The 25006-nt window shown below is 38.7% G+C and overlaps 3 protein-coding genes across 23 annotated transcripts in view; 2 read left to right on the top strand and 1 right to left on the bottom strand.

Annotated features, from left to right (window-relative positions):
• The first annotated feature begins 199 nt into the window (after nucleotides 1-199).
• CG17270 (uncharacterized protein) lies at nucleotides 200-2684 on the top strand. Of its 2 annotated transcripts, none has more exons than NM_142658.3 (5): nucleotides 200-420; nucleotides 1329-1489; nucleotides 1544-1634; nucleotides 1702-1820; nucleotides 1915-2684. In NM_142658.3, coding segments are annotated over exons 1-5 (510 nt in total). In that variant the 5' UTR covers nucleotides 200-418; the 3' UTR covers nucleotides 2052-2684. The 2 variants fall into 2 exon arrangements, with proteins under 2 accessions (NP_650915.1, NP_001262785.1); NM_001275856.1 differs by having other exon boundaries at nucleotides 1915-2356.
• Nucleotides 2685-2938: 254 nt separating this feature from the next.
• Fancd2 lies at nucleotides 2939-8325 on the top strand. The gene is made up of 14 exons (NM_206524.2): nucleotides 2939-3110; nucleotides 3177-3931; nucleotides 4037-4178; nucleotides 4235-4303; nucleotides 4358-4548; nucleotides 4605-4677; nucleotides 4739-4908; nucleotides 4976-5463; nucleotides 5518-5716; nucleotides 5770-5892; nucleotides 5953-6980; nucleotides 7037-7261; nucleotides 7317-7536; nucleotides 7594-8325. The coding sequence occupies exons 1-14, from the start codon at nucleotides 3036-3038 to the stop codon at nucleotides 8270-8272; spliced, it is 4437 nt and encodes a 1478-aa protein (NP_996246.1). The 5' UTR covers nucleotides 2939-3035; the 3' UTR covers nucleotides 8273-8325.
• Nucleotides 8326-8402: 77 nt separating this feature from the next.
• The window catches only part of Syp (Syncrip), a 53998-nt gene continuing 37394 nt past the window's right edge, over nucleotides 8403-25006 (bottom strand). For 4 of the 20 annotated variants that reach the window (NM_001369986.1, NM_001275851.1, NM_001275853.1 and 1 more), the window contains 8 exons: nucleotides 21852-21985; nucleotides 21656-21784; nucleotides 21453-21593; nucleotides 21276-21382; nucleotides 20720-20814; nucleotides 18829-19112; nucleotides 16578-16839; nucleotides 13618-14454 (listed from right to left, as the gene is read on the bottom strand). In NM_001369986.1, the coding sequence (NP_001356920.1) occupies nucleotides 14417-14454; nucleotides 16578-16839; nucleotides 18829-19112; nucleotides 20720-20814; nucleotides 21276-21382; nucleotides 21453-21593; nucleotides 21656-21784; nucleotides 21852-21985 (1190 nt within the window). In that variant the 3' untranslated portion in view covers nucleotides 13618-14416. Of the gene's footprint in view, nucleotides 13183-13617; nucleotides 14455-16577; nucleotides 16840-18828; nucleotides 19113-20719; nucleotides 20839-21275; nucleotides 21383-21452; nucleotides 21594-21655; nucleotides 21785-21851; nucleotides 21986-23854; nucleotides 23991-25006 lie in introns of those variants that run through there. The other 16 variants (NM_001275847.1, NM_001275855.1, NM_001275852.1 and 13 more) reach the window with 11 other exon arrangements.

Below are 25006 nucleotides of genomic sequence, written 5' to 3'. Positions count from 1 at the left end.
AAGCCACACTTTTTTTTTAAGTCAGTAATGGCCAACTTGTGAATATATTTTTTTTAATCATAATCATACTATATTAATTGAGGACTTAGACCACTTTTTCCAGGTATTCCCGGTGCGATACGAACCAATCAACAAGAACCAAAGCTCCGAAAGCATAAAAGCTGCCTGTCCTCGCACGAAACTTTCCCATTCTAGACTTTTAGTGGCTGGCAAGGCGTTGCAGGCGGCGGTACGAGAATCGGTCGCGTTTACAGCTGAACGGCGAAAATACACATATATGAAATAAACAATCGCTGCTGCATAAAATAGGTTTTTGAGGGACACAAGAGTGCCAGTGGCAGTGCTGCAAACAAATATTACGCATACGCCGGGTGGGACGGATCGCGGTACTGCTGATTAACACGGGAATCTTTGCAAAATGTGAGTGAATTGAGGAGTGCTCCCGAAATCAAATACACACATAGCCAGTGGTGCATTTATTGTGAACCGCCTGATAGTGGCTAGCCGGTTGGTCCGGGGCCCATAAATCGCGTTGCTCGGACGACCCAGTCGGCGATGTTGCTTGGAAATAAACAACCGGGACTAATGGTGGATCCACCATAAGCGCTCCACGTGGTCGCGTGCAGCCGGGAATTACGCTCCGCATATTTGCATTGCGCAAATAGCACAGCAGCATAGTGTGCCATAATATCGATTTTGCCCAGACCTGCGGAGTGAAGTGGAGTGGGGTGGGTGGTGGCATGTGCTGGGACTTCCGAGTGCGATGCGATTCTCAGGGGAAGATAAGCCGGTTGCCACCGATGCCATTGGACTCGGCTGCTCGCTTGGAGTTCATGCTTGTGCTAAAAGCCTTTAAACAAAAGCACCTCATTATGCACACGCAATAGTATCGCGTTTATTCTAATGGCTTTGTAATACCGAAATATGTACATAGTTGGTTCTCTTATTATATCATCATAATCTAGACTGGGTCGGTCTGCTTTAAGCATAATGATACTATGACCTGAGCTAAATTTGTATATTTTCTGGCTAAGGTTCTTAATGAGTTTTTCTTATATCTTAAAACATTCGTTACACGAATACGAGTAGGCATAAAAAAACCTTACGACGAATTGTTACATTGTACATTCTATTACAAGTTTTCTGCAGTATAATGACCATTTTGTCAAAATTTCAAATAATTTTCTAAATATATAACCCTGATATGTGTAATAAAGTCTTCAAGTTGTGTTGGACATTAGACCAATTGGTAAACCCATTCCTTAGATTAAATTATTTTCCTTTAAAGGGAGAATGGATATTAAATAACACAGAAAATTTACTTGTAGGGCTGCCATGCAGTCTGGCGGACGACCCCGCGAGCGATTGCTGTACGCCTTCCGGGGATGGATAGCATTCGTGGCCTTCATGGACCTGGGCACGGCCTTTAGGAGCTACATAGAAAGACGCAGCTTCCTGGGCGATCACAGCGACACCCAGTTCATAGAGGGTAAGTGGGGATGGATTGAGCTGCTGGAGTCGCATTTGATGGGTTCTTTCACAGGGGACTACACCATATCGCGGATCATCGGGATGTACTGCCTGCTGAAGGCCATCGCTCTCGTCCACTGCACCCTCTACATTCACTACAAGCCGTAAGTGAATCCCATATATCCTCTGGTTAGATTATCGTCACTAATGGGGATATTTCCCTACGTTTAGGGTGGTCAGCATGGGCGGCTGCTCATTGGCCCTCACCATGGTCTTCTATGCCACCGAGGCACTCTACTTTCGCTCCAGCACCATTAACTTCTACGTGATCTTCCCGTGTGTGCTAAATTGTAAGTAAACACAACTAAAATTCAGTAATAACAAATTATATCTTTTTTGTAACACCCCGAACCATTTAGTAAATTGAATCTTTCGCCTTTTTAGCTATAACTCTACTGGGCCTCATCTATATACCCAAACGACTGCGGCTCTGGGAGCCAAATATGGATCTGGATGACGAAAACTCACAGCTGCTCAAGCAAATGACGGGCTTCAAGAGACGACGAGCGAAAAAACAATAGTTTATTACTATCTAGAAATATGAAAAGCAATAACCGGAAGACACTGAGTTGAGTTTCCGTTAGCACAGTATTGTGAAAGAATCGCAAATTTCGCTTTGGACTGCATTGGTGTGATAGAATCGGCATCATGTTCATCATTATATATACTCAATAGCAATACTGAAAACAACGCCAAATTAGTGATTTTCTATGAACTAGGTAGTGAAGGGTCTAAATGGCCCCGGAATAAGTCAATTTCTGGCATAATCACTTCAAGACATACATATGTTGTACTTCCTTTTTATAAAGCGTATTTATATACATTTAAAAATGTATGGCACAATAGAGTTTTTGCACTTTTAAGAGTTGAAAATCGATACTAGGAAATATTTATCTAATTATCAGAGACATCTAGCACCCGAGTTAAATAATTAAAATCGAAAGGCTTTAAATTAACAAATAAGCTCATAATCATCTTATTTACATATACGATTATCAATTTATGGATCATGCTTCCGTATCGATCATAAAATTAAGGAACATTTTATAGTCATTACGTATGATTGAATGTTATGTAAACCTAAAAAAAAGAAAATACAATAATAGTTTTGTACGAATTATGTAGATTATGTTTCAATAAAAATTTGAATTGACGAAAGTGGATTTTTATTTAGACTTCTACACACAGTGCTCTAAAGGTCGTTTCTTCATTTATTTTGTTAGATTTTAATTAGTAATGTTAAAAAAAAATAAGTATTTCTATAAGAGTTGAATTATTAGTTAATTTTTATAATCATTTGAAAATCGTAAAATTTGTATAAGAATTGTTACGATATTCGTTATTGCGCTTAGCGAATTCACGAACCTCGACCACCGCGGCTATCGATAAAAACTGATGTCAATGCTCGGTCACACTGCACCTGCATACGCGCCATTAAATTGTTTTGTTTTTATTATTTTGTGATTTAAGATTGAAGATTGAAGCTTATAAAGCTTTCCAGTACTATGTATAAACAATTTAAAAAACGCTCAAAGAAACCTCTGAACACCATCGATGAGAACGCGACCATAAAAGTGCCGGTAAGTGGACATTCGGACCAGTCGGAATTTGGAACTCCATTTACTTGACCAAAATCTGTGTTTCAGCGCCTGGCGGAGACGACCACAAATATATCCGTTGAGTCCTCATCTGGCGGAAGCGAGGAGAACATACCCGCCTCCCAGGAGCACACGCAGCGATTTCTGTCGCAGCACAGTGTTATCCTGGCCGCCACTCTGGGTCGCACTCAATCCTCCAGCCGGAACATTGCAACGCTCTCCCGACAACCGAACAACTTTTTCGAACTGGTCCTGGTTCGAGCAGGGGTCCAGTTGGACCAGGGTGATAGCCTCATCCTGGCCTGCGATCATGTCCCCATAGTCTCCAAGCTGCGGGAAATCTTTACGAGTGCCTCCTCGTATACCGACAAAATGGAGACATTCAAGACGGGTCTGAATGCTGCAATGGCGCCTGGGTCGAAGCTGGTGCAGAAGCTCCTAACCGGCTGCACCGTGGACGCAGCTGGCGAGGAACAGATCTACCAGTCCCAGAACAGCATGTTTATGAACTTCCTCATGATCGACTTTATGCGAGATGCCTGCGTGGAGGTGCTGCTGAACAAGATCGAGGAGGTGGCCAAATCTGATCGAGTCATAATGGGCAAAGCAGCTATTCCCTTGCCACTGCTACCGCTGATGCTGACGCAACTGCGCTACTTGACCGCCTCGCACAAAGTAGAGATCTACAGTCGCATCGAGGTCATTTTCAACAGGGCTACGGAATCGGCCAAATTGGACATCATAGCCAATGCTGAGTTGATACTCGATGCCAGTATGCACGATGAGTTCGTCGAGCTGCTTAAGTAAGTAAAATTATTTAAAGCAGAGCAGAAGAATTTGTGTACTCGCTCGCTCTATGGACTATCTACGTTCTTTCTTACTAATCGTATAATTTAATTTCGTGGCAGCATCAACTATTCCAGCACTGAAGACCTCTTTCACATGACCACAGTGCAAACTCTGGGTAACTTATCGCTTTCAGACAGAACGCAGGCCAAGTTACGAGTGCGCATTTTGGACTTCGCCACAAGTGGTCAATGTTCGGATGCGGTAATTTGAAAATTAGACCGATTCTAGAATTCTATTTAAATGTTTTGTTATCTTAGATCTTGCCGCATCTCATCAGGCTGCTGCTTAACGTTCTGAAAATTGATACAGATGACAGCGTGCGCGACGTAAGGTTCTTACTCCGTTCCCTAAGCATTCGGTTTCAGTTCGTTCATTTGCAGTTGATAGGCAGCCTGCGTGGAATCTTCAACTGGCGTCACACAAATGAGACGGAAAAAATCTCGGCAAGCGAAGACAGTAAGAAGTCTCAGCTGGAACTTTTTGGCTTCCTAGAACTAGGCTTGATACGATCGAAGAAGTTTTATCAAGCGTGCCAAAGGTCATCTGCTAGTGTGCCAGCTGCCGAATTTACGTGAGTACATAGACTGGCCTATACGAATTCAAGTTTAAATAATTACATATTTGCAGCTCCTTTGACATGATACTTCTGCTTTTGTTGATACATGTTAATGAAGATAATTCATTGTACATCGAAAATATTGTAAGTATTCCTTAAAAAATAAAAAAAAAAATAAATTCATTACATTTTACTAATTCGTCAGCTTCGACGACGCATTAAACTGGAGCATATTACAGTGAGCATTTTGGAAGAGATACGACAGCACTATAGACACATCCTGGAGCAGCACATAACCACACTGATGAACATCCTTCACGACTTTATGCGAGAGAAAAATCGCATCGTGTCCGATTTCGCCAAATCTTCGTACAGGTGTGGTTACCTAAAGAACCCTAAAGAAAAATCATATTAATTTCTACTTTGTTTTTTTTTTTTGCAGTATACTTTTTAAGATTTTTAACTCGATCCAGAAAAATATTCTAAAGAAGCTGTTGGAGCTTACCTGTGACAAATCATCGCCCCACCTGACAACAATGGCACTGGAATTGCTTCGCGAGCTGCAACGAAAGAGTGCCAAGGATGTTCAGAATTGTGCAACTCTACTTATACCCATGCTGGATAGGATAAGTGATCTAAGTCTTACACAAACCCGCGTTGCTATGGACCTTCTGTGCCATGTCGCATTTCCGGATCCAAATCTATCGCCCTGCCTGCAACTCCAAGAGCAAGTCGATATGGTGGTTAAAAAGCAGCTGATCAACTCCATTGATAATATTAAAAAGCAGGGAATTATTGGCTGTGTGCAACTCATCGATGCAATGGCACGCATCGCGAACAATGGTGTTGATCGTGACGAGTTTATTGCCAGCGTGGAAAACGTCGATTCCTTGCCCGATGGCCGAGGCAAAATGGCTGCCAACTTAATCAGTAATTAAGTGCCTGACATACTTAAACGTGTATATTAATATTTTTTCCATGCAGTACGCACCGAGGCATCAATAGGAAATAGTACCGAGTCCTTAGCCCTGTTTTTTGAAGAACTGGCCACGGTTTTCAATCAGCGCAATGAAGGAACCTCCGGCTGTGAGTTGGACAACCAATTCATTGCTTGGGCCTGCGACTTAGTGACATTCCGCTTCCAGGCAAGCTTTGTCACCGAGAATGTGCCCGAGACTTTAAAGTATGTACTGACTTTTTTAAACAAGTATGTCGCTAATCAAATTTGCTTTTAAGGGGAATTAAACTGGAATATCAGTTAAATATCAATGAATTGGACGATACAGATGCAAACACTGAATCGGATGTCCTTAATATTGGCATAAATATCTCAAAACTAGTTTTATCACCCAAAGTGAAGTGAGTTTCTTATCTCATGAGTTTCATAAAGCTTTTGTATTTTAACGTACCCATTTACAGAGCTTGTGATTCTATATACGTGCTGGCTCCTCTGTTCAACTATGTCAGAGTGCTGTACAAGCACCGCCACCAAGACAGCTTGGAGAGCATCAATGCTTTACTAGGCTGTGCCATTGTGTTGCCCTCATTCTTTGAGGATGACAACTATGTGTCCGTTTTTGAAAACTTTGAGGCGGAGCAGCAAAAAGACATTTTGAGCATTTACTTTCACACCGTCAATTGGATGAGGGTGTCGATCAGTGCGTTTGCATCACAACGTGATCCTCCCACACGGCGTCGAGTTCTATCTAGACTTGGAGAACTAATTCGTATCGAGCAGAGAATGAAGCCCCTCCTGGCGAGAGCGCCCGTCGACTTCGTGGCACCGCCATATCAATTCCTCACCAACGTCAAGCTCTCGAACCAGAATCAGAAACGTCCAGGGCCTAAGCCAGCTGCCAAACTAAACGCAACTCTACCAGAACCCGATTTAACTGGTAATCAACCATCGATCGCTGACTTCACCATTAAGGTTGGCCAGTGCAAGACCGTTAAGACGAAGACTGACTTTGAGCAGATGTATGGGCCGCGGGAGAGATACAGGCCAATGGAAGTGGAAATCATCATGCTCTTGGTCGAGCAGAAGTTTGTCCTGAACCACCAGCTGGAAGAGGAGCAAATGGGGGAGTTTCTTGGTCTTCTGGAGCTACGATTCCTGCTGGAAGACGTGGTTCAAAAACTTGAAGCAGCAGTCCTTCGACATCACGATTCTTATGATGCGGACAGCTTTAGGCCGCATCTGGCCAAACCGGAGGATTTTATTTGCGATCTACTTCCATGCCTACACGAGGTGAATAATCACCTAATAACCCTGGGCGAGGCCATTGACAATCAGCTTACGGAAGTCAGTCATGTGTACAGCAATCTGGATCTGTTTAAGGATCAATTTTGCTATATCAAATCGTGCTTTGGGCTGTGCGTCCGGCTGTTTGCCTTGTACTTCGCCTGGAGCGAGTGGAGTGATAAGTCGCAGGAACAACTGCTCCATAGTAAGGTGTTTTAAATTTTACGCAAACCTTAAAATGTAACGTTACTATTTTTGCAGAGTCTTTGCTTAAGCTACAGCCTAAAACACAATGGAAGAGACTAGAGAAGCAAAGTGTTCCTCAGCTGGCCAACCTAACTTTTCAATACTTTCTAAAGTATGAGAAATCCGTCCTGAATCTTAGTACTGCAGTACATCTTCATCGATTGTTGTGTAACTTGTTAAAGCTGGGCAGTTTACAGAGCGATGCTAGCCAACCGAGATTTCAGCAAGCCGAGGACTTACGTAAGCACTAACCATGAAATATGAAGTGCAATTTTAGAATTTATTACTCATGCAGGGATACTGTGTGGCACGCTGCTGCGCCGTAAATGGTTCCACTACTCTGGCACCTTGGACAAAGGTGGTCAGTGCAATATTTATTTGGACGAGCTGGTTAAGGGATTCCTGAAAAAATCGAATGCCAAGAGTCAAACCGAACTACTTACTGAGCTGGTTAAACAATGCAGCATACTGAATACGAAGGACAAAGCACTGACATCCTTCCCCAACTTTAAAAAGTAAGAAAATCAGTTGATCCGTATTTTGTATGTTTTATTAATTCTTTCCCCTCATAGGGCCAACTTCCCACTACTCTTTCGTGGACTGTGCGAGGTGCTTATTCACTCCCTAAGTGGTCAAGTTAGCGTCGACAGCCGTGGTGATAAATTGAAGTTATGGGAGTCAGCAGTCGATTTGTTGAATGGCTTGCTCAGCATTGTGCAGCAGGTGGAACAGCCCAGAAACTTTGGGCTGTTTCTAAAACACTCCCTGCTATTCCTTAAATTGCTGCTTCAGCACGGAATGTCTGCGCTGGAATCTATTGTTCGGGAAGATCCCGAAAGGCTAACAAGGTTTTTGCACGAGCTCCAGAAGGTGACACGCTTTCTGCACCAACTCTGCTGTCATTCCAAGTCCATTAAGAATACGGCTATAATCAGCTATATTCCCAGCCTGCGGGAAACGATTGAGACGCTGGTCTTCCGAGTCAAAGCCCTGTTGGCTGCCAACAACTGTCATTCTGCTTTCCACATGGGAAATATGATCAACAGGGATCTCCACGGAGATTCTATCATAACACCCAGGAGTTCCTTCGCCGGCGAGGAAAACAGCGACGATGAATTACCTGCGGACGACACCAGCGTAGATGAAACCGTCTTGGGCGATGACATGGGCATCACCGCCGTTAGCGTGAGCACAAGGCCCAGCGATGGGAGTCGTCGGAGCAAGTCCTCCTCCCGCAGCAAATGCTTTTAAATAGCGTAATACGACTAATAAGAATTTCAAATAAATCAGTGACGTTGACGCAGAGTCATGGCGTTTTATTTGTTTAGTAGTCTAGAATTGAGCAGACGACGATGTTTGCATTCTTTATTTATTTCATTTTATTATCTGGATGCAATTTTATTTAATTTTCGTATTACAAATAATAACAAATGTATGTATATCAAATATTTTAGTACAATATGCTTCATTTCATTTATTTTCTTCGTTAACAATAATTGTTTATTAAGACGTAAAAGTTGTTCTCCCATTTTTCTCACATTCGGCCTTCCTCTACGATGAACTCTGATTGTTTATTTTTATTATTTAATTTCCATTTGTTTTTATCTCGTAATAATTGGCGACGTTACGTTCACGGTTTATGAATCCCTTTCATACGTGTGGTATGTGTATGCAAATGTTTTGTGATGTTGTATATCAATTGGTTGTTTATAAAAGGGGGTTTAAAATCAAATCAATCAAGTATAATTGTATAGGTATATGTAATTAAAAGAGCAAGAAAACACACACAAACTATAAATTTAAAGTAAAACATAAATGGTCTACGAAAGTTAATCCTAACGTGTGTGCAAGTATGCCTGAAACAGACAGATATTGTCTTAATGCAAATCAAATCGAGTGCTTTGTTTTCCCTATTTTGTGTATCAAGAAGAAACAATCTTGGAAACATTCCAAAGGTATTAGATCCTTGCATCCACTGCCACTGTCCTTCATCTTTCTTTATAAACAGGTGCGCTTGATTAAGCCGATTCTTGAAATATACATGAAACGATTCAGTTTGCTGAAAAGGTGTGGAATAGGAATAATTTGGAATAGGTCGAAATGGTGGTGTGTATATTTCAATTTACAATACAATCGTGTTTTTGATTTATTAATTTTTATTGTTTTCTTTATTTGCCAATTTTTCAAAACTTAAAACATTTTACACAAATTAATTTTAAAAATTTTTAATACGTACGCAGTCTGTTTAAAAGTAAAGTTAGATTATACACTCCTACGCCTACATATACATTATATACTCAAATATATATATTTATAGAGAAAGATATATATATTTACTGTATATATAGATTTAGTAATTATGATTAAATCTTGCCTTTGCATCATCACAATTCATGTAAAGTTTTTCATTTTTTTCGCTCAGTTTCCATGCGCAGTTTGCAATTTTTTGTCCACCTTGCTTTCTTTTCTTTCTTTCATGATTCCTCTCGATTTTAATTCTGTTTATTTATGTATATTCAGTATTGTGTTGCTTTTGTTAAAGGTTGAAATTTACACACGTATACAATTATTGTTATTGTTATTGGTATCGTATTGTTATTGTTGTTAGATGAAAGAAAAAATTTCGCTTGCGCTCCTCTTCACAATACACAAAGATTTTAAACCAATTAAACAGCTAAACAAATTAGTTCTTTAAGTATTTAACATTAGTGATTTATGTTAGGTCGTACAAATATTTTGCTAAAAATTAATATTCATAGTTTAATATATATAACATACTATTGAAAACTTAAGCGCACAAACAAAACTAAATATTCAAATTAAAAACTAATTTTGCCAAACGTTTTTGCTTTCCCGAAAAATGAAAACAAAAATTACAAATTACAATATTTAACACAATTAGGGGTTTTGGGAGGTATTGGGTCAAGGGAAAGGGAGGGGCGGTTGGTCTTGCAGGAAAATTTGGGCTTCCAAAGAAATGTTTTCTAAATAACGGCACATGGTTTTAGGTAAAAAATTTCACACTCAATTTTTCGAATCGAAATCGGTAAACTTGAACGGATTGTGTAACAATTTGCCAATTGGGTTACAGATTTAGTTTAGTTTTAGTTTACAATAGAAAAAACACATTAACAATAAAAACTTACAAATTAAATTACAAATTTAAAACAATATAAAATCAGTACAGTTATCGAATTAAACAAATCGTTAAAATTAATTATATTTATATATTTGCAATTTGAATTGGGTTCAAAGGTTTTAAGTCACCAAATGTGGAAATTTTCAGGGCGAAAAGTCGAAAATTTTGCATGCAAAAAGACGCGGCGTTATAGAAATTTCATAATTCACTTTCTTATCAAATTAATTTATCTGCTGTGTTTGTGTGTGTTTAAGAAAAAAATGATTAAAGTTTTAAAATTACTTCTCCGTTTCTTTTTCGAAGGCAACAATCAATTGCAGTTGCGTGAAATGCTCTCTCTCAAAAAAAAAAAAAAATGGTAAAATATTCAAGGAAACTCATAAGGAAACTTATCAAACATAAAAAATGGGTAAGTAGTTAATTTTAGTAATTTGTCTCTTGTTATTGTAGTTAGAAAATGGCGCACACTTCTCATCATCCCCTACAACGACAGTTTACTTTACTTTAATAATTATGTGTATATGTGTGTGTGAGTGTGTGTGTATGTGAGTGTTACTAAATTTAAGCTTAACTATGGTCATTTAGAATTTGTTGTATATATTCTCTTATTGTTTGCGGCTAATATTATGTATTTAAAGTTCTTTGCTGGTTGGCAAATTTTGCGCAAGTTTTAATTCATTATTTAATTCATTTCAATTTGTTTTCTTTTGTTTTATTTTTGTTTTTTACTTTAGGCAACTGTTTGGTGTGTGTGTTTTTGTGTGTCTGTGTCTGTGTAATTTAAATTTAAAAAAGTTATTGTTTTAGGCTTATGCTGAACAATGTTCATAGATACGTTTTAAAACACACGCGTCTTCATTAACTGCCAACAGTTTGTATTTTGCTTTATACTTGAGTTCAAAATTGGAAGTATTCATTCGTTAGTTTAAAACTAATTTATATATTTTGTTTTTTACATTTATATATATTAATTAACTTTTTGCTTTACTTGAGATCTAGCAATAGCGGAAACGTAAACGACAGGGTTCTTCGGTCTTCAACCAAACAATTTTGTTGTCGAAATTTTGCAAAATAGAACAGAAAACGGGCAAGTTTGTTTCAATAATTTTCCCTATACGATTATAAACGTATTTTGACACGTGTGTGGCTTTAATTTTTTAGGCATGGAGCTAGTTTAAGTTAGCAAGTCAGCTTGATATATTTTTAGTTAATCCTTAGTGTTTTCTGTGTGCGTAGCCAGTTATAGATGAGTAAAGGAAAGTGGGAAAAGAGTTTAATCTGAATTTGATATTAGTTAAGAGGACTTTAATTGAATTCCTAGCTGTTTTAGGTCTTCTGCTAATTCGCACTTGAGCGTTGGCTAATTGATTTTATGGTTTTTAGTTCTCACGTGTTAATATTAAGTATGCGTTAGTGTTTTATTAAAATGTATAATCAATTTACGTTAGGTTTTTTTATATTACTGGTTCGTGATGTGTGTGTGTTTTGTCTACTCCGTCTTCCTAATTCGTTGCTTCTTCGATTCGCAGACATTAGTCACATTTTGTTGATTTGCGATTTTGATCTGCCCTATCAGTTATCAGTATTATCAGTGAGTTTAAGTGTAGTTTTGTATGTGTGCAATACTTAGCTCTACGTATCGTATCTTTTGTTTACTTGCGACAGATAATTGATTTTCGAAGTTGCCTAAAACTTACGTTGTTAAAAAATAGTCGTTTTTCAAATTTATGCAGAGAAAGTCTTGCCAGTTGCCGTCGCCAGTCGCATTGTATAACAATGCTGGCTGCGTTTTTAATTTTTGTATTTGCTTATCGTTCTCATTCCATCTAATTAATAATTTGTTGTTTTTGTTTACTTTTTACTTTGTCAGTCAATGTTCCTCACTAAGCTTTGCTTTTCAACGCGCCTCTGAGCCTGATCTCGTCTGTCTGTCTATATGTGCTTTCAAATATGTATCTTGCTTCAGCGCTCGCAATTTTCCAGTACGCATATAAATGTAGTAAAATGTCTTCGAGTCGAATTGATTTTGAATTTGCCTGCTTTTGTATTCTTTTTCTTTTTTTTTTTTTGTTCAATGTATAAAAGGGTGCTACATGCTGCTTAAGATTTAAAATCAATCTGTACGGGCTTAGACTGCTCTCTCTATATAGTTATAGATAAATATATTTTATACTTTGAAATTTTCTTATAGGTTTTGTTATATGCTCAATTATTGTTTCAATTTCGAGTTAAAAACGCTATGAGACAAATTTCCTTATACATTTGTGAACTTTTAAAACGATTTGACTTTGGTTTATCTAAGTGTTGAGGCTGACGCTTTTTAAAAATGTCTCGGGAGAATCTGCTAAATTGTGGTTTCGCTAAATCAAAGGATTTCGTTTAAAATGCTCTGCTGCAAGGGCTATTTAGTGATTACATACAATACAATACATATACTCTACTCGACATATTTTTTGTTTGCTGCTATTGCTGATTTCTTGTTTCTTGATTTCTTGACTTGATTTATGGTTACTTTGAGGGACGAAATCTACGGCGTTCATAGCTAAAGAACTAAGTTCGAAACGAGTCTCTTTAACAATGCTTTTCAATTGTTGCTAATTGCGGTTCTTATGCCATATATATTGTTTTTGGAAATTAAAATTATTGCTCTTAAGAACGGTTGCTATGTGTTTTTTACTATGACGCGAAGGATTCGATTCTTCTCCAGGATGTTGCTCGGAGATGATTGTTATTTATTTTTTTTTTGTGGCTGTAACTTCCTTGTGTGGTTGCTGTTGTTGTTGATGTTGTTGTTGTAGTTGCCGTTAATGATGCTTTTAATGATTCAATTGGGTTGCTGTGTGGTTTTAACTCCATGCCGAAAACGTATCCATGTACCACTGTTCACCATTGGTGCCTAAAGGTTGCTGTGGTAGCGGTAAACTGCCCCAACTGCCGCCATTTCCTATTAAACCGCTCGGGTAACGTCGCTTAACATCTGCCGGATTTTGGTGACCTCCATCGAACTTACGTTTACCGACTACTGCGGATGGGTGACCGCGATCGGTTGTGGTGTTGGTATTGGAATTGGCATTGGTGTGTTTGGCGGCATTCGGTTGGTTTTTGGTGTGCGTTGTGTGTTGGTGTTTTTTTTTTTGTTTTGTTGGGATGGGTGGTGTTGTTGGGTGGTGGAGTTTTTCGAAAGAAAAAAAAGAGAAAGAGAGTTAAAAATGTTGTTAATACAAAAATGGTTCAAAGTTGTTGCTATTATTGCTTTGTTTTGGTCTTGGTTGTTTTCGGTTGGATTTAACTGGTCTATGGTTCGAATGGGGTTTCTTGACGTTGTATTAGTTATTTTAGTAGCACAATTTGATAGATGATTTTGTCCAGGTTGATTTCGTGTCTTTTTTTTGGCTAGTAAGTAGGGGGAAGATGGTCGTTTCAGTGTTTTTTAAAAAATATCAAAGACAACACATTTGATCATTGTTCGTTTAATTTATCTCATCATTGTTTATACACATCACAAATCGGGAAATTGTGTTAACTCGACATAACGCCAGGGACGACTTAGGACTTGTTACATTTACAAATATATGGTGTTTGGGGTGTGTGACTATGATGTTAACACATAGTGCATATAGTGTGTGTGTGTGTGTGTGTGTGGTGTTAACAATTACCAAACGTGTTCATTTTGTAAGTAAAACATTGTACATGATATTATCGCCTGACACATGAAACATGGAACACTGATGGGTAGCGGCGATAAATGGGGCAGTGTAATAAAAAGGATCGTCTGCCAGATCTATGGATCCCTGGACGGGAGGAGAACAGAGCGCTGTACTTGAAAGACTTGGGACTTCTTCGTGTATCTATAAGTGTGTGGTCGTACACTCCTAGTTTGAAATTTGGAATTTTGCAAGGACTTTCAGAGGCTGAACTGAACTGATCTGATCTGGCGTTAAGGATTTTGATGCTTGAAAGATGCGGGATGTGTGATGATTGATTAGTGTTCTTGAATTTGCCTCGATTGCCAATGACGAGATTCTTCGTTTGGATTTGATTTCGAAAGGAAGATGATATGATATGGTCTGGTTACAAAGTTTTATTCGGACTTCCGCTTGGATTTCTTTTCTTTATCGGGCCGAGACGACTTGGACTTGTGGGCATGCTTCTTAGACTTGTGTGACTTGTTTTTGTTATGTGACCTATGGACTTTACGCTTCTTCCCCGGAGAGCGACTCTTGTCGCTGTCCAAGGAGGTGGCCGATGAGCTACGCTTAATTACCCTCCATGAATGTTTTGAATGCAGCTCCAGCTAGAAACAGATTTAGGTTTTTGATTTTGATTTTGATAGTGTTTTGTTTTGCATTCATTTGTGTGTTTCTCGTTTTTTGGTTTTCATTATATATTCCTTGCTGATACAGAAGAAAGCGATCGTTTGTATATGGCAATGAGCAAGTGTGTGTGTGTGAAGCATTCTTAAAAAGGAAAGTAATAAAAAGGTGTCTTCCTTGAGGATAAAAGTATCTACTACATACAGCCACAAAAATGTAAAGCGTGTTCAAAACGGAAGCATGTGAACGGTGGGTGGGTGATTGGTTGTTTGGTTGGTGAAAGGGAGGGGATTGGGGGAATTGGGTGGTTCGCTTCTCGAGGTCGAGGTCAGCACGCTTTTGTCAGACGGTGTTTGTCAACCCACATTTTAGTGTGGCAAAAACGTGATCTGGTTGGGGTTCTCCGCTATATGTATATAGGCAACAAATTATAACAAAAATTGATTGGTGTGAGTGTGTGTGCGTGTTGTAAACATAATACACGAATCGATTAGTATTTGTTCATACGTAAAGTAAATAAAAACGATCTCAGTTGGCATTGGATTGGTGTCACCCTGTGTGTGAATATGATATGTATGAAAGGTTAAGGGTGGTTATATTATACATACATATTTAGGTCATATGGGTATACAAATGTGTAGGTTACTAAACTATTTTAATTTTTTTTATTATTGTTTTTTATTTTGGCTTTGCAAAGCATGTTGGATAATTATTAAACAAGACTCACAGTTCGATATACATAGAATCACAAAATATTATATGTATATGGTTAAAGTAATGGGCTAGAATATAAGTAATGTATAAATAAAGGTTTTATATTTAGACTTGTGCAATCGCAATCGATCAGGTCAATCTTGAAACGCGTTTCATTTGTATAAGTATATTATTTGTAAACTGGTGACGCGGGTCGAAAAAAAAGACAAAAAATTATATACACGTACGTCAAAATTTTGGAATGGGTTTTTTGGATCTGTTTGGCGGGATGGAGTTTTTCGATAGGCGGTTGGATGGGTTAGGGACAAACAGTGGAAGTAAACGCAACGGAGACGTGTGCTAATCATGATTAATCAGCTCGCCCACTCGATTCCTCCTTTTCGACTCTCTATGGCGCTTAATTAGTAGGTGACAATAGATTCAATGTATTCTCTGTGCTTGGATGGTGGAGGTGGTTGGACATAAATACTAATCGATTCATAAACGTTTACAGACATGGCTCATATATAGTTAGGTACATATTCAAGACAATATGCGTATGTAAACAATTACTCAATTTGTTATAATGGCTTCCATATACATACATAGGCGATGTTTGTTTCAGTGTCAGTGTGCTTGTGTGCGTGTGTGCGTGTGTGGGGCGTGTCTAATGGACATGGCTGTAAATTGCTGCTTACAGTTGGTTGGTTGGGGGTTAAAAAAAAACAAAATCAAGGCATGCATCAAAAATCGTAGCATACATCTTAGCGCTGAACAAGTAATGAAAATCAAAGTGAAACGCAATTGTAAGCAGCAAGGGGGACAACTGTTAGGATGACAAGGAGACATTTAGGTAAAGTATTGAAAAGTATTATTCGATAAGAAAGTATAAGAAATTAACCAAATGGTTTAAACTTTACAACATTTAAAACAGTCACAAATGCGATACACACGACATTAAAGTGATTAAAAATTTTTTTTTTGTAGGAACTCGGGTAGAGGATTCACACTTTTTTAAAATCTCTCGTTATGTTCGTATTTTTAGTGGTGCGCGTGATGAGTGTGTGTGTATGTTGTTTGGGGGTGTGGGTCGTGTGTCGTTTGCATGTTTACATTTTACTTGGCTTTACTTATAATTGAATTGAATTAAATTTGACATTTGCAATGTATATATATTCTCTCAAGTTTGACGTTGTTGTTTGGCTTGATTATGCAGATTTCATTTGGCGCAGGTTGTTGGGATTCGATTTGCTTTTGTTTTGTTTTGATTTGGCTTGAATTTGAATTTGATTGGTGGTTTTTGTTGTTTGCTTTGGCTTAATTTTGGTTTTAGTTTTGCTTTTGTTGAGGTGTAGTATTTTTCTGAGATTGGGATACGAGTAGAACGTTCTTTGTGTTTTGTTGAGCTCACCTGGTAAATTTTGTAGCGGCTTGACGTGCTGGGTGCCACGAGCGCTGGGACGCGTTGGCAACACCCCACGGAACCCCCCGGTTGCTGCCGGCGCCCCCTGACCGGTGGCCCCCCGCTGAGCTACCGCCGCCGCCGCCTGTCCCGCCGCCGCTGCCGCTCCCGCCGCCTGTGGCACTGTTTGGGCCCCCAGACGACTGATGCTGCCACGTTGGCCAACGACTCTGCCACGCGGTACTGTGATTCCATGCCCACGACCAACTCCCTACACATCATTAGCATCGTCGTCATCATAGTCATCAGTATTTTCGGTCGTCGTCGTCATCATCATCATCATCATTATGGTCATTATTGCATGCATTGGTTGCGATTGTGGTTGATGTGTGTATGTGTAGGTGTATGTGTGTGTTTTTAGTGTGTGTGTGTGTGTGGGGTGGTTGGTGGTTTGAGAGCATGTGTTTTGCATTTCCAGATTCGGATCCATTTTCCATCATTTTCGGTTATCCATCGGCCGTTGTTTTGGTTGTATTGCGTTTCGATTTGGTTTTGAATTCAGGGTTTTTTGTTTTTTGTTCGAATAGTTGCGTTTACAATTTTCCAATAGCATTAGCATGTTTTTCATACATAATTAAATGTGTTTGTATATATATGGATCGCCAAGATAATTGTCAAATTTTGGTCATTTCAAATTTCGAATCGAACAGAAGAGTAAGCAAAATAAAGAACGTTTTTGAATTGATTTTGAATTTGGAGTGTCGAATCGATGAGAATTTCGAATTTGGAGCGGTTGCGTTGTCGGAAAGGGGTCAGAAAAACGGGTTTCGTTGTGGTTTTGGAATCGAAAGGTTAACGATAGATTTTGGTTGGTTTGGTTGTTTTTCGATTTGATTTGAATTTAGATTTGTGGCAGAGAAAGAGTTGGCAATTTTAATGTGGGTTGGTTGTTTTTTTTTTGGTTTTGACGAACATATATATAATTTTTTTTTCAAGATTTGTCGTATTTTGTCATATTGTACCGAAAAACAAATAAATTGTTTGTATATAGATAAGTATATAACAAGAACACATAAAAAGAAAGAAAAGAAAAGAAAAATCGAAATAAACGCGTTAGATTCTTGGTGTAAAACTGTTTGTTTGATTGTACACATACACGATGTAATGTATGCATATAAAGTATGTATTATTTATATAGAAATTACTAAATGTATAGTAGACACTGTTCTCTGTATTCTGTGTAGACTGAGTGAGCATTTAACTAGTCAATTGGGTATTATAATATACTTATAACAACGGATCTGGGGCACAAAAGTTTGTTTTGCCTCTTGCGATTGACACAATATTCAAAAAATAACTTTACCATGTTTGTAAATTTGTTTTGTATAACGTATGTAACTAAAGTACAATAAGCGTGTGCGGTTAATTGGATTAAACTTTAAAGCGTTGGATACAATAAATAAATGAGTAACTTAACATAAGGTGCGCAATCGTAATAAAAAGCGCTTCACTTAATTGCTAGAAATTAATTAAAATTAAAATTAAAACGTCAGCACGCCGTGTTCAGCTCATAAATATATTATTTAAAATGTTTACTTCGGCCTGGCAATTAAAATTATAAATAAATAGGCAGGTAGTAGGAAGGTAATACGTACAAGCAAAGCATAAGCGTAAGTTAAGCGTAATAAAGCACCGTTTGTGTTAATTTATCAATTGCGGCGTGGCACGGCGAGTCCTTAAATTATTGTATGATGGTTGTTTGTACTTCCATGGGTGTGGGTGTGGGTGTGGGTATGTTAGGCGAAAGAAGGCGAAACAAGCAACAAATAATCCTTGTTCCGGCAATGGGCGTGCACGTGTGTCTGCGGGTCGTGTGTGGGCGTGGCATGGCTTTTGGGTGTTTTTTGGGTGAGTAGTGGGGGGTGTTTTCATTTTCTGGTGCAATTTGGCAGCAAGAGACGTGCAAATTTTGACTTTATAAACGAAACAAAGAGAACACATTTCGGGGGAAATAAAGTTAAAGCCAAATGATGAAGCGTTTGCTAAACAAATCAAAGTACGAAATACAAAGCAAAAAGTAAACTAACTACAAAAAGGGGAAGGTAATCAGCTGAGGGCATTTAAGTATGTAAATATATCTAAATCAAAATTGAATCTACAAATCTTGTGTTTCTGTGTGCGTTGTGTTCTCGATCTGTTTTCAAATTATACACCGATTCGAAGGGAGCTAATAATCAAGTTTCGATTAGTTAAAACGCACCATAAGGCTCGGGGAAGCACTGGGACCACTGGCCGATCCTCTGGCCGATCGCTGTCCACTAGCCATCGGTGAATTCTGGGAGCCGCCGGCCGAGAGCGGAAGCACCGTACCGCCGGACACACTACCTCCTCCTCCCCCGCTGCCCCCGCCGCCACCGTTCGGGTAATCATAGTAGTTGTAATCCCCATCAATCCAGCGGTACATGTCATCGTAGTAGGACACATTATTGCCAAAGGACCCCCCTTGGCGATAGTCCGAGAAACCGAAAAAGTCGTAAAAGTAGTCTATGGGGTTTAGGTAGGGATTCGATAGGATGATTAGGATTAGGATTAGGATTTTTAAATGGAGACATAAACCCCCCCTATACCTAGCTATCATATGCTGCCAATTGTTCACTTTGCCAATTTGCAATCGAATCGGGCGGGTACTGAGAACGCAACAAGATAGTCGAGGGGATATATGGTTTAGTGGTATTGTCTGTGGCTGTTGAGTTCGTGGGCAGTTTGGTGGGTTGGTGGCTTGGTGGTTTGGTGGTTTAATGGTTTAAATGTCACACTAACACACGCGATCGAATCGGTACGGTATGTGGCTTAAGTAGATGAGACTTAGGGTTACTTACCGGTGATATAACATCAAACAGTATACAGGGTGCTTAACATTCGCTACACAGAGAACACAATTGCAACATTTAATTATCGTAAACAACTATGGACAACGTTTAAGGTTAAATGTCTATGTCTATATGCTTTGGTTATGGACTGAGTGTGTGTGTTCGTAATGCCCTGCACTTGCGACACAGAGAGTTCGGATCGGAGGATCGTTGGATCGTTGGAGTCCGAGATGGATTGTATTAAAGAACAACGGAAAGTAAAACTGGACAACATCGATAAGGAAATAAATACGGGCATGCAAATAAACCGAGGATAGTAATTATTGTTTAAATAAACATAGCATCGACATATAACTTGCAAATGCGAGAGTATACAAATAAGAAAGAAACAACATTTACGATTAGTCAGATGGGGAAAAGTAATAGAATTCGGTGAGAAATGGTTACACTCGGTTACTTCAATTGATTGCCAATGGTTGTCGGAGATCTTAAGGTTAGTTAGTGGGTTAATCTCAATCTAGCTGGATACGTTTTCTCACTCGACTGGGACTCGAGGGCAGTGCTAAGCGTGACTTAGGGCCTTTTCAGTGAGGGTGAGAGTCAAAGTGAAAGTGGGAGTGTGCTTGCTGGTGTGTGTGTGTGTGCGTGTGGTTTCTGTTTTTGGGTGGGGAGGGCGATCATACAAATGTTAGTGGATAGCGCGCGCTTTCTAAATCTTAAAGAACTTAAACGATGAGGCGAGGAGAAATTAAAACCAAGATAAACAGAGGGTAACAAAATGTTGCGTTCGATGGCAGACATGATATAGGTATATCGTTGAACTTTAATTCTTAAGCTGCAGACCGGATTAGTGTTAGGATCAGTTAGTTGCTGCTGCTTTTCGGTTAGAAACACGAACTAAAGTCTAAAAACAAACCTAGCAATTACTCGATCGATACGCTATGTGTATGTGTGGGTGTATGTGTGGTGTTAGTGGTGTGTGTGTGAGTATGTGAGTATGCCTAAACAACTCGGCTAACTGACTACTACGAGTACGAGAACTAAACCAAATTAACAAAATTTTTAAGCTATTTTTTCTCAATTGTGTAGAGCCACAAAAGGGAAGGCGCATGGGGCCTTAGCTCTCCTCCTCCTCATCATCAATATTAACATCAAATAGCAAATATAAATATCAAACAGCATAGCCATTGGCAGGCTATGCATATACATACAGAGAAGACATCTAGTAACACGCATCCGACGGATGCGGCCATATTCACTTGGCAAATTTGCCAAACTTACCGTATTCACGGGGTATCGGCGTACGCAGCGGCATGCGCGCCCCTGGGCGCATGGGCGTCAAGGACATTATGCTAGGATGTGTCGGCGACAGGTTTCTGTATGGAGACAAGGTTTCAAATCTTTACAAGGTAATCCCACACGCATATGGCATTTCAATATATGGATTGAGTATTTATACGGTTTGGTTATGGTTTTTGGTTTTCGGTTTGGTTTAAATTGGTGTCGTGTTCGGGGTACAACAAAGTATTTCATTCGCGTGGCGGGCAATTGGCAAAGAATGAAAGAAAGAAAGAAAGAAAACAATAACAGAAAATATAAGTATAATTAATCGACTGCTTTAAATGGTGGCGACTTGAAAAGCAAACAGACATTTTCAATTTGGATTTAGCCGAAACGGAATGTCCACCAAGGGATTGCATTAGGTGAATGCATTTGATTTTTAGTTATTTTTGGATTTTGCGCCAATCTGTGGTAATGTTGGTGTTGCTGTGCTAAACAAGTTTTGAGGCAGAGCTTCTGGTGGGGTGTTTAGAAGAGAGTTGAAGGAGATACATACCCCACGATCCCGGGACGCGCTTGCATCATTTGCATCATGCGGCGCTCACGAGCACGCAGAATCTCCTCCTTTTTCTTTTTGTCCGAGGGGGGTTTGGCTAGAGAGACCTGCGCAAGGATTGAAAGCAAGTCTGTTAGATAAAGAACTTCAAGCTATATCCTTTTATGTGAAACCCACCTCAATATTCGAGGCGCCGATCTCCTTGCCATTAAGGCCACGCATAGCTTCGACGGCGCTATCACGATCCTCAAAGTGTATAAAGGCATAGTCTTTAATTTTCTTAACGCGTTCCACTTTTCCGTATTGCTCAAATTGTTCCTGTTATTTAAATGTTATTAGATATTGAAGTTTAGGTTTAGCTTTCCCCCCATTAGCCTTACCTTCAGTTTATCCTCTGAGACGTCCTGGGTAAGATTTCGCACATAAAGAACTTTAACCTTGGACATTGTTTGCTCATCCGGCTCCTCCTGTGGATCGGCCCAGTCGACTATTATATCACATCCCCAAACCTGTTGAAAGATCCCTCTTCATGTTAGCAAGTTTATCCGAATGAATGTATTGCAAATTCGGTCTTACCTTAATTCTTCCTGTGCCAAGTCTTCGTTTGGCCAAAGACGCCGCCTTGTGTGACTCGTACTCAAGAAAGCAAAAGCCGCGATTCTTTTTCTTATCATCTGGCGAACTGTATATGATTACCTCGTATAGGCCAGCTATAGGTTCAGATTCGGGATCAGGTTTATTTTTAAATAAAGAAAATATTCATTTGAGTACAGTAAATATAGACCGTGTTATCAATTCAAATGCAATATGGTTAGTTGGTTGCATATGTAAAAATCGAAACGAAAGTAATACAACAAAAAAGTATTTGTATCTGTACCGGTATTGGCAGGTGTTTGTTTGTGTGCGAGAATGTTTGAGAGCACAGGTGAGACGCACTCGGATCGAGTATATAAATATATATATAAGTAATTGGAAACTGGATTACATTTTGAGGGGAAACGCACAAAATTTACACGACAATCGAAGGGTGTTTCGCTATTAATTTTGCCCTGTAAAGTAATGTGCATTTCCGTAATCTGAATCTCTATATAATATGTAGAGCGAATTAGATGATTTTGAAAACCAATGCCAACAATTGCTGCTTGCTTAACTTTTTGAAATATTTTTGAATAATTGAATGCGCTAAGCTAATACATTTTTCGGTTTCGTGTATGCGAGGTTCGAGATTTAGAGAAAGTATTACAGAGAGCGGGGGAGGATATAACATTAAGTTGGATATGTAGTACGTATAGAGAGTAGTATTGCAAAATGAAACACACATTTAGAAAAACACTTAAAAACCTCTGTTGCTATTGTTGCTGTTTGTTTTTATATAGTACATGTTGCAATCAAAACAGGAAAGTAAAAAGGATATATGTATATAACCAAAAACACAACACGAAGTAGAAGCACACATTGAGCTTGGATTTATTTTCGTTTGGAGTAATGGAAACGATAACGGGAAAACTATACACAAACATAGCCAGAGTTAGACAGATTAAGAGATAGAGAGAACGTGTGTACACTCAGATACAAAGAGAGATCGGTAGAGATATATGTAGAGAACAATAACGTAACAACGAAATATGGATATCGGATTTTGAATTTGGCTTAGTTTCTCGTCGATTCGTTTGCATCAATTGCTCGGGGAAGTAGCGCTTATGTGAGAGATAGATACAGAGATAGTTAGAGTAAAATGAGTTCATTTTTAAGGCTTGTAGTCTCCAGTCATTAAGTAAATGAATTTCATATATTCAACATGAATGGGCCAAAACATATCGATTTGAGTAGGCGAATTACTGTTTCACATTTTGGTTTTCGGTTTCTGGTTTATGGTTTTTTGGTTTCTGGAATTTGGGGGCGGGATCGTTTGTGTGCGCCGTTTATTAGCTATGTGTATGTGATATAGGTCTGCACTAAAACAAAAACTAGGTTTATTCCTTTGGTATTTCCGTTTTTTTTTCTTTCAAAAATATTCAAAATGTTTTGGTTAGCGAATTGTTGTTGTTCAGCTACAGGTTTTCAATGTCAACAAATTGGGCACATTTAACAATCGGAACGTTAAACGAAAAAACTAAAGAACAATTAATTTTTTGTTGTATTTACTAACAGCGCTCAACGCTACAGAATATGAAAGAATAATGAATAATACAATCGACCCAAGGACATGGCTTTAATTTGAAAAAAAAGCCATGTCCTTTCATCTGGTCGCTTGTTAAAATGTTTCAATTTTGTGCGGAAGTATTTGATAATTTCATTCCTTTCGATTTGGGGGGATATGGCATTTTAAAAGCGAAAATTGCAAAACAAAAATCCAATCGATACTTCTTTTTGTAGGCTTCCATGCGTTTTTCAATTCTGCAAGTATCGCCCCTAAAAACATTTATGGGATTAAGTACAATTAATTGGGGTTGGCCAATTCTGTGAGCCAATTGGGGTTGGTTTTTTTTTTTTTTTTTTTTTTGGTGCTGGGCTGGTTGTTTTTGGGGTCTTTTGCTTTGTTTGTGGTTGCTGTTGCTGTTGGTTTTTGGATCACTTACGTGCATGTTTTGAAAATTCCTCAATTAATTCGTCGCGATCTCTATTCTTAGGTATATTGCCGACAAATAGCCGGTGATTGTTAAATGATATCGTAACACCAATCTTTTTGCCTGTCCGAATTTCAAAATCATTTAGCTGCAATTGTTTGAAAGTTCACACAAAACAAAAGAAAATTTTGATTTGCTATGAAAAATTTGTAATTCATTGGTACTGCGATTTGATTTTGGATTGATTTGGTATCGGGCTTGTGGTTTCAAAGGTGGAAGAATGAGTGTTCGTGTTTGATAGTAATTCTCATGGGTGGGGGGGTATAAAGTGTTGAATTCTATTATCTAAACTTTATTAACTTATTTTTCGGTATATTTTGTAATGCGTGCCAAATAAAAATGAATTTACTCAAAAATAACGTTGTTCTTTAGCTAAATTCCAGTTGATTCGATGTGGATTTATCGGTTGTCACTACCAGTACTAGTACTTACTATGCGAAATAATTACTTCGAAATTAACAAAAAGGGCAACTCTTTGGGCTCAGTGCAGCTAGAAAGTGAAATGCGACTCGATCTTACCTTAGAAATTTCATGGGAATATCGACTTTCTAGCTGGCACACGGCGTATACTTAATATTTATAGTTTTAAGAGCCTGCTTTCCTACGGTGTGATTATTATTACAAAACATAATGGAAATAAAATTTTTGGAATGCATAACAATTTGGTAAAAAATTTAAAAATTTGAATATCTTTTTTTTTGGTTTGTTCTTTTTCGTAGGCAAGATTAATGACTGGAGATATTATGTAAATAAGTTAAAAAGAAATATTCTTATACGACAATTCAAGCTTGTAACGAATGGCAATGAGTCAAATGGGCGTGTCGCTGTATCTATGTGGGCATGTAATAGTATCGGTGTCGTTGTGTGAGGGTGCTTATATGTATGTATATGAGGCAACATATATGTGTGATTAAACTGAGAAAAACCATCCGACGATGTTCGTGGTTCGGTTTCTATCATGGGGGCGGTAGCGCATTTGAAAAGAGTGTCTCAATTTTTGATTCGGGGGAGAGCACTTTTCAATTCTTAATTTTCGGTTTTCAGTTTTTCATTTTGAAGTGTCGAGATGGCAATGGCGGATGTTTGGATGGTTGAGGTGGGGGT

This window comes from Drosophila melanogaster, chromosome 3R (assembly GCF_000001215.4).
Source record: "Drosophila melanogaster chromosome 3R".
Lineage (NCBI taxonomy): Eukaryota > Metazoa > Arthropoda > Insecta > Diptera > Drosophilidae > Drosophila > Drosophila melanogaster.
The sequence above is the reverse complement of the archived record's forward strand: the minus strand, read 5'-3'. Positions and strand labels throughout refer to the sequence as shown.

Coding starts and splice junctions, on each gene's coding strand:
- CG17270 (NM_142658.3), top strand. Junction 1,490..1,543: donor CGACACCCAGTTCATAGAGG/GTAAGTGGGGAT, acceptor GTTCTTTCACAG/GGGACTACACCATATCGCGG. Junction 1,821..1,914: donor CTTCCCGTGTGTGCTAAATT/GTAAGTAAACAC, acceptor TCGCCTTTTTAG/CTATAACTCTACTGGGCCTC.
- Fancd2 (NM_206524.2), top strand. CDS start 3,036: ATGTATAAACAATTTAAAAAACGCTCAAAGAAACCTCTGAACACCATC. Junction 4,304..4,357: donor CAGATGACAGCGTGCGCGAC/GTAAGGTTCTTA, acceptor GTTCATTTGCAG/TTGATAGGCAGCCTGCGTGG. Junction 5,464..5,517: donor AATGGCTGCCAACTTAATCA/GTAATTAAGTGC, acceptor TTTTCCATGCAG/TACGCACCGAGGCATCAATA.